At 35.4% G+C, this 15,714-nt stretch overlaps 1 protein-coding gene across 1 annotated transcript in view; it reads right to left on the minus strand.

Moving 5' to 3' along the window:
* The window catches only part of LOC117176675 (WW domain-binding protein 11), a 94,807-nt gene that overhangs the window by 46,337 nt on the left and 32,756 nt on the right, over positions 1–15,714 (minus strand). Inside the window, exon 2 of the mRNA XM_033366928.1 lies at positions 8,901–9,026. Coding sequence (XP_033222819.1) covers positions 8,901–9,026 — 126 coding nt within the window. The remainder of the gene's footprint in view (positions 1–8,900; positions 9,027–15,714) is intronic.

Consider the following 15,714-nt stretch of genomic DNA (forward strand, 5'->3'; position numbering starts at 1 on the left):
GGAGCTAGAATCCACGTGGACACTCCTTCCCCCGAAATTTATGAAAAATATACTGAACTCAAACAAGGTATACTCGAGGTACACTCGAATTTTTTATATTATGCTTTAAGACCAATAATATCTATATTTTCATTAAATACGTCCTCGTAGACAGATTGGGGGAGGGGGTGTTTGTCAAAATTCCACGGCTGTCCACGAGAGGTAGAGGGGGGTCATAAAGTGGTGAAAAATTGTCCACGTGATATGTGGATGGCCTCTAAGGTGGTGAAAGGTTAGATACTGGTTCCCGAAATAGCCTGCAGAGTCAACAAAGTACGCCAGTGGTGTTGCCTAATAGTGGACAAGATTAAGAAGATGGAAGAAGATATTAGGGTGTGGAAGGAAAGGGCGGAAAAAGGATTCAGAAGGTGGGGGGCAGGTTGGGAATGGAAGAAGTTGACAGGGGAGAAGGTGAAAAGAACAGTCTTTGGGAGGTGGTGAATATGATAGAAAAGAAAGTGGGAGATTGTAGGAATGAAAGGAGGAGAGAGCTAAAGAGGATTGAAGCTAAAGAGCGAGGAAGAAAGGGAGGGGGTGGAAACGCTGCTATAGGGCATAGAGTAAGTTAAAGGCAAGGTAGGGAACGTTAGGATGGAAGGAAGAAAGGAGAATGAAGTGGCGGTGGTTGAATTGGAAAGCTGGGAAGAAAAATTGGGGATAATGCGTAACGAAAATAGAATAAAGGACAAGAAGGTTTTCATCGATCAAGATTTGACGAGGAAGGAAAGGGATGTGCAGAGAATATTAAACGACAGGGCTAGGGAGGAGAGGAGTGAAGGGAGAACGGCGAAGGCAGGGAATCCGAAAATAAAAATAGATAAGAAAATGTGGGTATGGAACGAGAAGGAGGTGTTGAAGGAAGTGCAGGGGAATTTGTTTCGTGGGAAGTAGTGGGGTGGCAATAAAGCAGGGTGGAGGAGTGTTAAAGGTGCTGTACTGAAACGTAGCAGGAGTAAAGAAAAAAGATGAGGATTTTAGGAGGTATATTCAGAAATTTGATGTGAATAGACTGGTAGAGAAATTGCTAGAGAGAAAGGGATGGGGTAGAGTAGAGCCAAAGTTGCCAAGGGGTATAGGTGGCGGCTAATGAAGGTGGTCAGAGTAAAGAGGAAAGGAATGGCTAGTGGGAGAATTATAACAAGAGTTAGGGATGGATTAGAAGAAGAAGTTCAGGGAGAGGGTGAGAAGGAGGGCGTGCAAATGAGGGCAGGAAAGATAGAAGGGGCAACGTATAAGTTTGTGACTATGTATAATAAGGATCGGATGGAAAGGGTTAAAGAAAGCGTGGAAGACTTACTAGGAGTGAGAGTGATGAGCGTTTGGTGGTACTGGAGGTGGAAGGGATCGTGGAATCAGACCATCAGTCATTAGGTTTGTAGGCAGGGTGGGAAAGAAGGGCCTTTAGGTGAGAGGGTATCATGGACCAGAGAGGCAATAGAGAAGTATCAGGGGCAGTTAGACAGCGTAAGCTTTGACGGGAGGCGGGGGGGTCAGTGGATGATATATGGGAGGATCTAAAAGAGAAAGTTAAAGGGTGTGTGCAAAAGAAGGTATTTAGGAAAAGGAAGAAAGGAATGGTGAAGCCGTGGTCTGATAGGGAATGTAAAATGATGAAGAGAAAGGTGAAAAAGAAGTACAGGAAGTGTATGGAACCGCGAAAAGGGAGGAGTACGTAGAAATAAGGAAGGAGTATAGGCTGATGTGTAAGAAGAAAGGGCAGGAAAAGAAAAAAAGCTGGATCCAAGATCTAAGGCAGCAGGGCTGGACGGGGTAGTAGTAGGGCTGGCCGTTTGGCACACAGGAGGTAAGGGAGAGGCTGAAGGGGGTAGTGAAAAATGTATGGAGGGGGAGGGATTCGCAAGAAAGAGTAGAGAAGGGTTGATCGTACCACTGTATAAGAAAGGAGATAGGGAGAGGCAGGAAAATTATAGAGGAATTACGCTTATGAATACGGCGTACAAAATATACGCGACGGTGTTCTCGGCACGTTCTCTTCGGTGGATAGGGTTAGGTTGTGGGAGACAATGGAAGAGAGGGGAGTGGAGAGGCCTGATCGAGAGGGGAGGGAATCTCTAAGGTTTTCTAGATGGATAGGGGTTTGAGGCTAGGGTGCCCGCTTAGCCCAACGCTTTTTGAAATTTTAATCGTGGATATGGAAAATCAGCTAGCGGCCGGAGTGGTAGGAGGAGTCAGAATATGTTTACCCGCATATGCAGATGACATAGTGCTGCTAGCAAAGAGCGAAGAGGCTTCAAAGGAGATGATAAAAAGGAGAGAAGATACTTGGACAAAAATAGGATACAGGAGAGGTATGTAAAGTGGATACTGGGGTCGGCAAGGAATACGCCGAACTATATTGTCAGGAGGGAGACAGGAAGAACAAGTCTAGAGATTATAACGGGGAGTTAAGCGTGTAAAATATAAGGAGAAATTTTTGGAAGAGGATTATGCCAAGGGAGAGAGCGCAATATTCGTGTAAGAAAGAAGAGCAAGGAAGTCAGGAACTTATAACGATAATGAGATGCGGTTGCATTGAGGATTTTAAAAGGTTCTGGCTGTCTAGAGACAAACGGGCAATAACATGCATGAAGGGGGTGTTGGGTAAGATGGAGAAGAAGAGAAGGAAGGAAGACTCGCTCTACGACCTGCTAAGGTTACCCCCACCATTGCATCCAGCGCGTTACCCCTAGATTGCTTTTTCTCGCCTGGGATTGTATCTTAGAAGGCTGGCGTACCTGAGATATTTAAACTGGAAATTGTAAACAGAAATCGTAAATTTAATTTTCCGGATTCCCCACAATGAAATTAAGCTTTTAATGTAATTGTTTCAACTTTATTTGTATAATATTCGTCTTTTTAGTTAAAAAATTATATATATTTTTTTCCCCTGCGAAATCCGGCGGTTGTCCTTATGAAAAACTTTTAACAATAATATTCGAAAGTATTGAAAGAATTTAAAAAATAATTCAAAACTTGAAACGTTTCTAAATAATTAAAAATAAAATTTTATACGAAAATTTCATTAAGATTCCTATGAAAATTATGAATGGGTTTTTATTTTAGAACATTAATTTGAAGAGAATATTCAAGATTTCCAAAATTTTATCCAAAAATCAGAAACTTTTAAGATATTTTTCTATATTGCAGGATTGATTAAGAGTCTATGGCAAAATTTTCAATGATTTTTTTCTTTCAAAAATTATTTTTTACAGTATTCCTAAAAAGAGTTTAAAACCAAAAACAAATTTGGAGAATAAATAAAAATTGAACAATTATTACTTTAGAAAAAATTTGATTAGGTTAAAAGATATTTAGAAGTTTTTAAGAGAATCAAAACTCAGACGGGATTTAGAAAAGGGATGGGAACTATAGACAACATCTACGTACTTAACTATTTAGTTAACAGAAATTTGGGGAGAAAGAAAGGGAAAATAGTCGCTTTTTTCGTAGATTTCAAAGCAGCGTTTGACTCAGTGAACAGAAAAGTGCTATGGCAGGAAATGAAAGAGAGGGGTGTAGAGGAAAAGTTGTTGGAGAGGATAAAGGTAATTTTTACTAAAACCAGGATTAGGGTGAAAATAGGAATGGAAAAAGGGCAGGTTTTCTGGACAGGCCGAGGTCTAAGGCAAGGGTGCCCGTTGAGTCCGTTACTATTTAATATCCTAATGGCAGACATAAAGGAGAAGCTAAAGGAGAAAGGGAAAGGAGGAACGGTTTTGGGTAATAGCAAATTATACTCTCTAGCTTACAGGGATGATGTAGTTCTATTAGCAGATGATGAGAAGGGGATGAACCTAATGACGAGAATCTTCGAAGAATATGTAGGAACAAAAGAGCTGACGGTGAATATAGATAAGACAAAGGTGATGTGCTTCAGAAATAGAAAGAGCAAAATAAATTACGTTTGGAAGATGAACGGACAAAAAGTGAAAATTGTGGAGGAGTTCTGTTACCTAGGTTTTTGGTTTGAGGCAGAAGGGGGAGACGAGCTGCAGGTGAGGAAAATAATTGAATGTGCGAGTAAAGTAATGGGCCAAGTGTGGGGTATAGGAAAGAGAAGGTTCGAGAACGATTGGAGAATGAGGGTCTGGTTGTTTGATGCGTTGGTGTGGGCGGTGTTCTGTTATGGTGTGGAGATCTAGGGATAGAAGGAACATAAGAAAGTAAAAAGCATGCATGAGCGATTTCTGAGGTGCGTAATGTGGGTTAGCTGGAGTTGCCCAGGATATATGTTAAAAGAAGAGTTAAGAAGAGAAAATATGGTTACTAGACAAATTAAGAGAGCCTGGAGGTTTGAAGAGAAACTAAAAAGGGGAGAGGGAAGTAGAATTGTACAAGCATGCTTCGGCGAAATTCGGAACAATGAAGCGAGAGGTAATGTGGGAAATTCAAAATGGGAAGAAGAAAGGAGAAAAATGAGAATGGTTTAATATTCGAGAAGGGGTTCGGGAGTGGCAGGACATAAAGTTAGAGCTATTAGTTAAACAATGAGAAGAGAGATGAACAAAGATTATAGATTCGAGGTACAAAAGATGGTATGTGATGGTCAAAGGGTTGACGGAACTAGAATATCTGCAAAAAATAAAAAAAGGTGGAGTAGGGTTGTACGGTTCAGAATGGGAGAAGGAGTGAGAACATGCAAATATTGGATGGATGAAGAGAATTTATGCAGAGTATGTGGATACGAAATTGAGTCATGGGCACATGTATTACAGAGATGTACAGGAGAGGAAGAGGGACAGTTGAGTGTGGATGAATGTGTAAGATGGATCTTGGATGGTAGTGCACAGGGAGTGATGTGAATGAAGAAATTGGAAGAAGTAAGGGAAAGCAAGGGAGTAGGGCAGAGCCAAACGGGTGATCCTGAAAAGGGACAGTAAAAAGCGAAAATTGTTCTCAATATCGTGGAAAATGAATTTTTTTATGGTAAGAGGACACGGAAGCCCTGGAAGCTTGCTCATTATAAGAATTAATGCCACTACTGTCACTATTTGTTTATCCTACGTAATGCGAAAGAGTAGAATATAAGTAGTAGTTAAGTTAGACTAAGGATGGAATTGTAAATATATGTACAGGGAGCGGAGGCCCTCAAACCCGTAAAAGGGATAGATTAAATACATGCATACATACATAAGATTCTTGTAAAATTTTTTTATGAATTTTCTTTTAAAAATATGTGTAAAGAATATTTAATAGGATTTCAAAACAAATTTAGATATATAAACAACAATTGAACAATTATTGATTTGAGGGAACTCGAAAAAAAAGGACTTAACTTATTATTCAGAAAGCGTTCATTAAAAAAAGCTTGTAATCTTTTAAATTTTAATGCTTCTCACTGAAAATTGTTTAAAGTGATATAATTTTTAAAAAATCCAGATTGGTTGTTTCATTGTTCAATTTAGAGTATTGAAACTTATAGCGTGAATTTTTTTAACATTCGATCTGTAAAATTTATGAAACTTAGAATTGATTTATTTTGCAATTTACCGATATTTATTTTAAAATTAGAAAATGATTTTTTTAAAATTAGTTTCAAGAGTATTTTTAAAAAGATTTAAAAAGATTTTCAAAATTGTCAAAAAATGAAATGGAAGATTTCAACAGCTTATTTTAATTTTGCAGGATTAAAGCTTCATGGAAAACTCGAATGATATAAAAATTAGTTGTTAAGAAGTTTCAAAAGAACTTAATAAATGATAACACATTTGAAAATATTCCATAACATTTTAAACAAAATTTAGGTTTTTGAAGATTTTGAAATCAAATTTTAAAACTGTTTAAACATATTGAAAGGCTGAAAAAGAAGAAATAAATTTGACTGATTAAAATGGTCACACTGAAAAATTAAAGTTTCAAAGAAAAATTAAACACTTTAAATTTTTATTTTTAGAGTGATCGAGAAAAGAAAAGAATCCCGATCATTGACTGAGATTCCGGTGATTTCCCGGGATTTCCCGGCGATTTAATTATAACCTCATTGGAATTTAAAGTGGAAAATATTATTTAAAAAAGCTTCAAGTTTCTAGCATTATTCTAAGATAATATTGTTATAAATAATAAATTGTTTAAACAATTATGTTTCTTGACATGATTTAATTATAACCACATTAAAATTTGAAGTTGAAAATACTAGAAAAAACGACGAGCTTCTAGCGTTACTCTAAGATAATATTTTTATAAATAATAAATTGCTTAAACAATTATGTTCGTTGACATGATTTAATTATGACCTCATTAGAATTTGAAAATATTAGAAAGAATTTCGAGTTTCTAGACTTATTCTAAGATAATATTGTTATAAATAATAAATTGTTTTACAAATTATGTTTGTTGACATGATTTAATTATAACCTCATTAGAATTTGAAGTGGAAAATACTAGAAAAAACATCGAGTTTTTAGCGTTACTCTAAGATAATATTGTTATAAATAATAAATTGTTTAAACAATTGTTTGTTAACTTTATTTAATTTTTAAAAATTAATGCCTTTTCGTAACAATTTATAACTATTTTATTGAAAACTGAACTACTTTACGGAAAGCTTATATTTTGATTAAAAATACAAATAACTTTTTGGTTGAAGATTCACCTGCTTTGAGTGAGGATTTAACTTTTTTATTGAAAATGTCTCAGTTAGTTACAAATGATAATGAAAATGTATTAATAAATATTTTTATGAACAATTTATAATAGATGAGTATTAATTATAAAATATTCCAGGAATTTTCACGGAGTGAATCTCAGCACGCAGTACTATTATTCATTCTCGTTTTAATTTAGGAACCGAATTTTTTCTACGTATAACTGCCCAAAAATTCGTATTTGTTTATAAAATATTTGGTTGTAAACACTATTTACAATAATGTTTATTTTTAACGTTTTAATTATTTTTGTGATTAAACGTAATTCTTATATTAACATGTACATTGAATCAACATAGTACTAGTTGTACAATATTTTGAAATTCAAAGTAATAAGATTCATGAATTTTAAACTGAAGACGTTAAAAAAGCGAATGGTTATATTTGCGAAGTTTTCAATTTCCAGTTTAAAGGTCTTCAAAATATAATAAATTTAAATTCGAAGCTTTCCAAATTAGAGTAATATAAAGACATTCTATGAATGAGCATTGCGAATACAAAGGGATTATAAGTAAATGGATACTAATTTCAAAATCTCAGGTATGCCCGCCTCTAATTCGACGCGAGATATACTGGGTAGAGGCAAGTGAGGGGTAGCAGTGGTGGGGGTACACTTAAGCAGGTATCAGTGCAGGCCGAAAAATAAAAGTTTATCTATCTACATTTTTCTTGTTGTACAATACATCAATATTATGTAAACTAATTTTAATCCAAGGTTTTATTATTATGGCAATGTTTTATATAACTCATGAAATCTGAACAAAAAAAGTACTGCAAGTCAGATTCCACGGTTGAAAAAGCTAGTTTTAATATGTGCTCCAAACTCTCTTTAATTTTTTCAATATGAACAACTTAAACATCAAACACTATATAAATACGGTATAATTTTTAACATAATATTACTCTTAGTAAAATAATATTCTCCTTGCCACTTTCCTTGCTTGATGAGGAAATAGTTGGAAGTACAGAAGTGCTAATTTTTCTTGAATATTCCCAATTTGAAGAGTATGTCTGAGGTTTGTCAATACTTTTTTCTAGTTTTACAAAAAGAGAAGTAAAACATTACCTCATTTTGACTGAAAGTTCTATCATTTGTGATAATATTTCTAATAAAACTGAAAAAAAGAAAGCGCATCACATTAATATTTCGGAAAAGCTTATTATAAAAGTTATGTTAAATAATCTCTTTTTTTTTATAGAAACCATCAAACTCAAAATATTTGTCTAATTGAAAATGATTTTTAACATAATATTACATTTTATAAATAAATACTCATTATTGCACCCAAGAATGCATGTTTCTTCAATTTTAAATGTTTTTCGGCACCCTTAGTTATAAACGTGTTGATAAATATAAATACCTCCATATGCAAAAAAGTTGGTTTTTCTAATTTTTCCGAATTTGAAGAGTATTTCTGGAGTTTGTTAAAAATATTTCCATATTTTACAATACAAAAATGACACCTTAACTCATTTTTATTGAAGATTTTATCATCTAGGCAATAATTTCATATCAAACACAAAATTTGAAGAAAAATAACAACGCGGGCCAAATTTTCCGGTAGAAAAAACAAGGTATGAGTTGCGCTGCAGATTGTTGGTAAAGAACTACACGTATTTTTATAAGAAAATACACCATTTTTCATATTCAAGTGAATAAGTAACATAGTTTTTCCCACAAAAATATCATGAATGGTAAAAGTACCGTCGACTTTATAGCTAAAATTGCAAAAAGGCTACATTTGGCTTGAATTTTCGGGCCTTGGAAAGTATTTTTGGACCTTACCAATAATTTCCCTTATTCCACATAACTTGAACTATACTCACTCCAATTTTTATGTAATTCGATTTATCCAATCGTGAGATATTAGGTTTATAAACAAACAAAAAACTTTTTTTCACACTGTACGCCGTAAACTTAGCGCTAGAGAGGAAGTGGTGCTGAGGATCGATGGGCTTCATGCATGCACATTGTCACAAGAGCGACTCACCTACATAAAATTTCAAATCTCTGCAAGTCCCAAAATATGTATGGGGACCAAAAGTTTATAAGACTTTTCGACTTATTTTTTTCTACTCACAGCTACAATGCTAAGGATAAATCGCGAAAAACACTGTATTGTAAATGCTACGTAAAATATTCCCTCTTACCTCAGTCGAACATCACTCTATCCAATAAGACCCAAGATTGATATTGCTACCTAAATAAATACTAACCCATTTGATCTATTTTTTCCATCTCTTCGATGATTTGAGAGGGATCCTTTCCCTTAAGAACAGCAGCTCGTACTAATTGCCTCTGCTTTTTGTTCTTCTTCAGTTCCTTTTTTCGAGCTTCTTTTCCTATATGAACATTTTAAGATGGGACTATAAATTATAATATGCATATTTAGAAAATTAGATTGTTTAAATTTATTTTTGTTAATAAATCTACAATGATATACGTGTATATCTATATGAAAAGGGACCTTATAGCCGTTCGTGTGCTTCTGGCATTCAACTTTAAATGTAATTTTCTCGAAGAACGGGTTGCTACAAGAGTCTAGTTACAAAATTCCATGACTTTTCTAGGTCTTCCGGGTATAATTTTGCCAAAATTTTAGGTCCACTTTTTTTTTAATTCAGCCAATTAAATTGAATTGTAACAAATTCTAATGAAATTCTAATGGTTTATCAATAAGTTAGATTCGATTTAAAATAATTTTCAATAACATTGTTATCAAAGTGAAAAAAATATTCCTTAATCATAACCATATTTTTTTTTGTTATTAATTTAAGAACAAATATAGTCGATCTATTTATGCAAAGATTATGATTACATTTAAAATTATAGTAATCTAAAAAAGTCTGAAATTTGTAACAAAGTTAAAATAAAGCTTTAAGATCGAAAAAAACTAGTAAAATTGTCTATTTTAAAAGTTATCAAAATTTAGTTAGTTAACGAGTTCCTTCTTCAACATCTTCCAGTTGAATTTTCCAGGTTTTCCAGTCATTTATTTTAATTCCATAACTTTTTTAGGCTCATTAAACACTTTTTAAAAATTACATGACTTTTCCAGATCTTCCAGGTCTTCCAGGTATTGTAGGAACCCTGATAGCCGTACTCATATATTAATTCGTTTTAAATGTTTTGAAGTGGCAATTCGATCAAAATTGTTATATTACTTTATTATTTTTAACGATCTCCACCAAGCCGAAGGGCTCCTCTCAAAAAATAACCTCTCTTCACTTTGTATTCCCGTAAATTCTATTATGGACACTTGTCGCAACAAGTTTCCTTTAAAGTACAAAATTAAGCTTGCAACGAGATCATTTTTTTATATAAAAAGAAACTCTCAATCTGATCCAGTCGACTTTTGTTACACTGGAATCTTAAATTTAGTAAATAGGACTATGATAAGAAAATTTGTTAGTTTTTACAGGAGGCGAATTTGTATTTAGATTAAGGTTTACGCTGTTGCAGATATTTAACTTTAGAAGAAGAAAAAACATTTAATCCGAGTCGATTCGTGAGGTAATTATTTAGAAATTTTGTGAATTTAGGTTCGAGTCTTTAGGTAATGTCACCTCTCTGACTCTCAAGTGCTAAATTTTTGAACTGGAGAAAACGTATGCTGCAAAATAATCGGTTAAAATGATTCTAGACGATCCAACGATGATAAAACAAAGATATACATTTTTGATTACTGATGAGACGCAACACACATTACACTCAGCCATACTCGCAAGGAGGGGTAAGACTTAATAGTCGTGGATTCTCTGTCATTCATTGAATGCACTCAGTGATGGCTTTTGATAATCTTTATCAGTGAAAAGACACTGGGACAACTAGAAGCTATTAACTGCTAAGTACACTTCTCCGTCGAAACATGGCAAACATCATCAGCTGTTCCTCGACCGTTTACCGCGCATGTTAAACATTTAACATAGAGTTCGGAGTCAGAGATTTTGCATCCCATGGCTAGACGGAGCCTCGATGTATTGTTTGGACTACATAGGAAATAGGACTTTGAAGAAAATTAGCTGAGGAATTATGTGATCGGTCATGCTTCAAAACTTTTGCTTCTTTTGAATTCATTATTATAGTATTTTTACATTGATTTCTTTTGATCTTTTTGAAACCTTTACGTAAATTTTAAGTAGCCATTTGCTATAGTAATTTGCGTATGCTCTATTTGATTTTCAGTAGTTAATTGTCGGACGTCTCTTTTAATCAATATGCTAATCATCACGATTGATCTTCTCAAAGAAATTAATTGAATTACACAGCTTTCTGCGCCAGCTGAGGATGCTTTGGTTAGCGTTAGCTATTTGCATCCAACCATCAAAACAGAAAGGCTATGGGAACACATCAAGTGGGATACCACAATGAAAAAGGAATTGGTGCGTATCTCTTTTGGAAGTGCGAAGTTTAAAACCAAAAGCGAGGGAGGATGCAATCTTAGCATGAAGTTTGCAGCGAAGTATCCTAACACACAGAAGGTTTCAGTGATAAAACTTATCGGTAAAATGAAGTACATCAGAAATAACCTTCTAATCTCATAAAACCGAGCAATGAAGATTAAACAGTAGGTTCATTTGGCGTGCCAATCAATATCAGATAGAGAAAGCCGCATCAGATGATTAAATAGCGGCAATTGATGTTTTAGCGCAACCTAATGATGATCCAGCATCAACACATCTTCCAGAGGGAGATAGCCCCATATAAACATTAGTAGAAGCAGATTAGATGAACAGAAATGTTGTGCCTTCACTACAATATTGAGATTGATTCTGAAGACTTCTCTTAAATCGACAAATGAAATAAGGGTTGTAACGGAATGGTTACAATAAGATGGTGCTCGGGACGGTCCTGCACGAAACGGTTGCGGGCCGTATCCGAGCCGAGGCGAAAATCGCCGAGGGTTCCCGAAGCGTCGGGTAGCGCGCATACCCACACCGGCAGTCAGTCGTGTTTCGGGCTTAGATTCGAACCCTGTTCTTGGTCCGTTTTTGTCTCCCGCGAGTGTCTACGGAACTCTCTCATCCTGGAAACCGCTCGTCTTCCTCAAGACCCAGTTACCGCCCCGCCTGCCAGGAAAGGCCTCTACCAGCAGGACCATCTCTCCGACCTCGGTCAACTTGTCCATTGCAGGATACCCACTTTTAATCTACCGGGAATTACTGGCGACGGATTGCCGGCCTACGTACGACGACTGTAAGTGATAATAAAGTTCGTTTACCTTGCCTAATACGATTGTCTCATTGTGTCATGACCCCTTAATTCGGCATCCCAAAATCCCTATTTCCCTCCTCGGTCTTACCCCGTAATACCTGGCGCCCACCCTAAACATTCCAAATAATTTCCATTAAAAATTCAATCCTGCCGAGAAAAAAGGGACACAATTTTCAATTTAAATCTACGTTTACACTGACTCTTGGAAAAGGGACAATGGTCATGGGGGCTAAAGCGTAGACTTTGGACCCACTCCGTCGGCTTCAGGGTTCGATTCCCGCCTCGCACTCTGGAAGAGCCTCGGCGGCCCATGCGGTGACACTAGCCTAGCAAGGGAGTTGTTCATCTCCGGAGAGTCGCGGGACCGGTACCTATAGAGAAAAAGGTTTTCTCTAAGTACTTAAAGCTCTTGCTCTTGGTGGTTCGGAACCCACCTTAAATTGTAGGTCCCCCTTCCACCACCAAGTAAGTGTGTGGGGGGGGGGGGGTGTGAAGGAATAAAGAAGAAGGTGGAAGCAAAATGTAAACCCTTAGGGGACACATTAGAAGCTTCCATTCCACTGACTCTTAAAACTCTTTTGACCTTATTGCATTCTAAATGATCATTATGCCAGTTGCTTCAATTTGTATCGTATTTTCTCAGAGACAATACTTATGCCATTTTTTATTTATGCGATGATTTTATGCACAATGCGTTCTTATAAATTTATATCCCTGAGAATTTGCATGCGCTGTTTCAAGATTAGAGTCTTCACGGAATATCTAAATCACCCGACTCAGTGAAAGATTCAAGCGCGCAAACAAGCGAAAACGCGCAACCCGTATCCTTGCGACCCGCGACAAGGTGACGCGACGTATTTTATAAACAAAGAGCCGTATAATGAAAATAACAATATTTTCGAACTCTTCCACTACCAAAATCTAATTAAAATTTTAATTAGAAATCTCTAAAATGAATTCAAATATATTTATCGAATTCGAAACAAAATCTAGAAGCCTCTTAGAGAAACCTAATATAGGGTGTCAAATCATGAAAAAGCAAACCAAAACTTCTTAAACAAAACTTACATCTTTTTTTCTACTTAAAAAACCAAATCTTACATTCAACGAGGATGTCTTAATAAAACAGATTTGGGATAAAAATAAAACTTATGAAATTAAGATCGGGAAAAATTAAAATAACAATATCGAAACCTATAATTATGGAAAGCGACCACGAGAGCCTGAACTTGGAAGAAGCCACTGCATTTCCAACTCAAAACACGGATACAATCCCAAAAACAATAAATAGGTCGATAGGTCGCGGTAGAAGGCTTACACGAAAAAACACGGAAACACCCGGTAAGAATAATAGGACAAACCAAGACAGATCAACTCAAAATACTCAAACCAACAGAATGTTTGAATTAGAAAACAATATATTCTGTTGGGATAACGGAAATCTTCCTGTAATAAACGCGTCGAATCCAATAAATAACCAAAGACAAACAATTAGCGAGACGTACGAACGCGATTCATTTTTGGAAAATAACACACAGTTCATTCTAGAAACAGACGAACTCTTAGAAAGCGTTAAAATTTAATGAATTGATGAACCGGCAAAAAGAAAGATTTTTAAAAGAAAGGGTTTCGAAAAAGGACAAATAAATTAGGGATTAGACTGGACCCTCCAGCAAATAGCTCTTTTGAATTTAGAGAGAAAATAATTGAACCAAACGTCAGGAAAAATACAAATGATTCTCGTAACAGAAATTCCCTTCAATTCAATTTAAAACAAAATTTAGAAGAACCTCGACAAATTTCATACAATAACATTGAAACCCGTAGCAGATTAAAAGATGATAATTTAAAAATACAAGACTCCGATGACAGTGAACCATTACAGGACAGAATTAACTCAAACTAAAACAAATCAAGTAGACAACGGACAACAATTAACAGATCAAACAGACATTCTAGAATTCACATAAATAACCCAGACACAGACGATGAATCCGACAATAAGCTAAATAATTAAACAATTCCAGCGACGTATTTTCCTTCGGCATGATTCAAACACCGTTCCAAATCATGAGTAACTCGCCCATTAAATTTAGAAATAATAAAGATGACAGTCCCGTGCATTTTTTGGACGAATTGAAAAGATTTAAAGGGGGATACAAAATAAACAACCGCGATATTCTTGAAAATTTGGATGCACTACTAATAGAAGATGCAAAAGATTGGTGCGAAATAAATAAAAATTCCTGGAGACATTTGTCAGATTTTTACGAGCACTTTAAAAATGCTTACATCGATGAACGATTTTCAGAGAAAATAAGACAAAAAATTTAATTTTGCAACCAAAAATGAAACCAAGACATACACTCTTACCTGACTGAGATTAGGAAATTATTCACAAAATTTTACCCTAGAAAAAACCGCGAACGGGAATTGCGTAGAGCTTACGAAAACCTTAGAATAGAATACAAAATGTACATTAAAAGGAACGATTTTGATACTTTTGAGTAATTGCAATATTTAGGCAAAGAATGGGAAACTGAGCTAGCAAAGTCGAAAGTTATAGGGCAAGTTTTACAAATAACAGAACCAAAAATTGAGGATAAAATCGAACAAAAGCGTAATAATGGTAACGGGGATAAAAATAATCCCTTTCCCAAACCAATACCAACAAAATTACAGACCTAATTTTGGACCTAGATTCGCACCTGGTTTTCAATCAAATTTCTAACCTAGATTCCAACCAAACTTCCAACCCAGATTCACAAACAATAGATGAAGATACCCATTGAAACCGTTTAACCAAATTCTACCACCCTTCAACCAAATGACATTAGGTTTAATGCAAGGTCAAAGTAACCCCCTGACTGAATTCCAAACAGAAAATGTTGAAAATAAATCGGAAAATCATAATAAACAAAATTCTCAAAAACCAAACTGCGGAAATGAAAACCAAAAACCGACTAATAATTCTAACAAGAGCTCACAAGATAAAAACAGTCTAAACTCGAATAGAAAACAAGAAAAGAAAACAAACGAGAAGGAAAATACAGGTAATTCAAACTGTTATCATTGCGGTCTAGTAGGTCATTTTAAAAGAGAATGCCCATACTACAATTACAACCAGGGCAACTGGAAGGGCAGGGATTAGAACAAAAAATAATATAACTTAATACCGAGACGCCGGAAACATTAAATTCGGACAAAGAGGAAACGACGGAGATACGTTTGCATTTCATGACAAAATTCAAAAATAAATTATTTCGAATTTTGGTTGATACAGGTGGCACACATTCGTACGCTGGCAAGGAATTACTGGAAAAAATTCGGAATTCGAGTTATTCAATTTTTAAACGCGCGTCGCGAAAATTAACGGTTGCGCACTGTGAAACGGTTGATATAATCGGGCAAGTGGTAGTCCCAATTAAAATCGGTAAACACACACCCTACGGATAACCCTCGATTATGAGTCAAAAACTTGGTGGCTACCAGGGAGTCCCTCATCCGCTATCCTATGGAAGCTCATCCAAACGCACTACCCATCCCAATAACCGAGGTTAAAACCGAAAATAAACCTGACACTGTAGGAAAAGAAAATAAGGAAACTAAAGGATTGATATTAGGGATAAAACATTATCGGAAAATAAAGAAATTAAGAATAAAAGAATAAAACCTGAAAATTCTAAGAGATGGAATTAGTATTCACTAATGTGGACCATTTTCGTCGAGCTTGATCCTTCAAATGACGCCTGTCAAAACTTCAGCCATTTATGTTAACGCATTTACAAGTTACAGCACTGAGAAGCGACTAACCTC

The sequence above is a fragment of the Belonocnema kinseyi genome, chromosome 7 (genome assembly GCF_010883055.1).
Source record: "Belonocnema kinseyi isolate 2016_QV_RU_SX_M_011 chromosome 7, B_treatae_v1, whole genome shotgun sequence".
Taxonomy (NCBI): Eukaryota; Metazoa; Arthropoda; class Insecta; order Hymenoptera; family Cynipidae; genus Belonocnema; species Belonocnema kinseyi.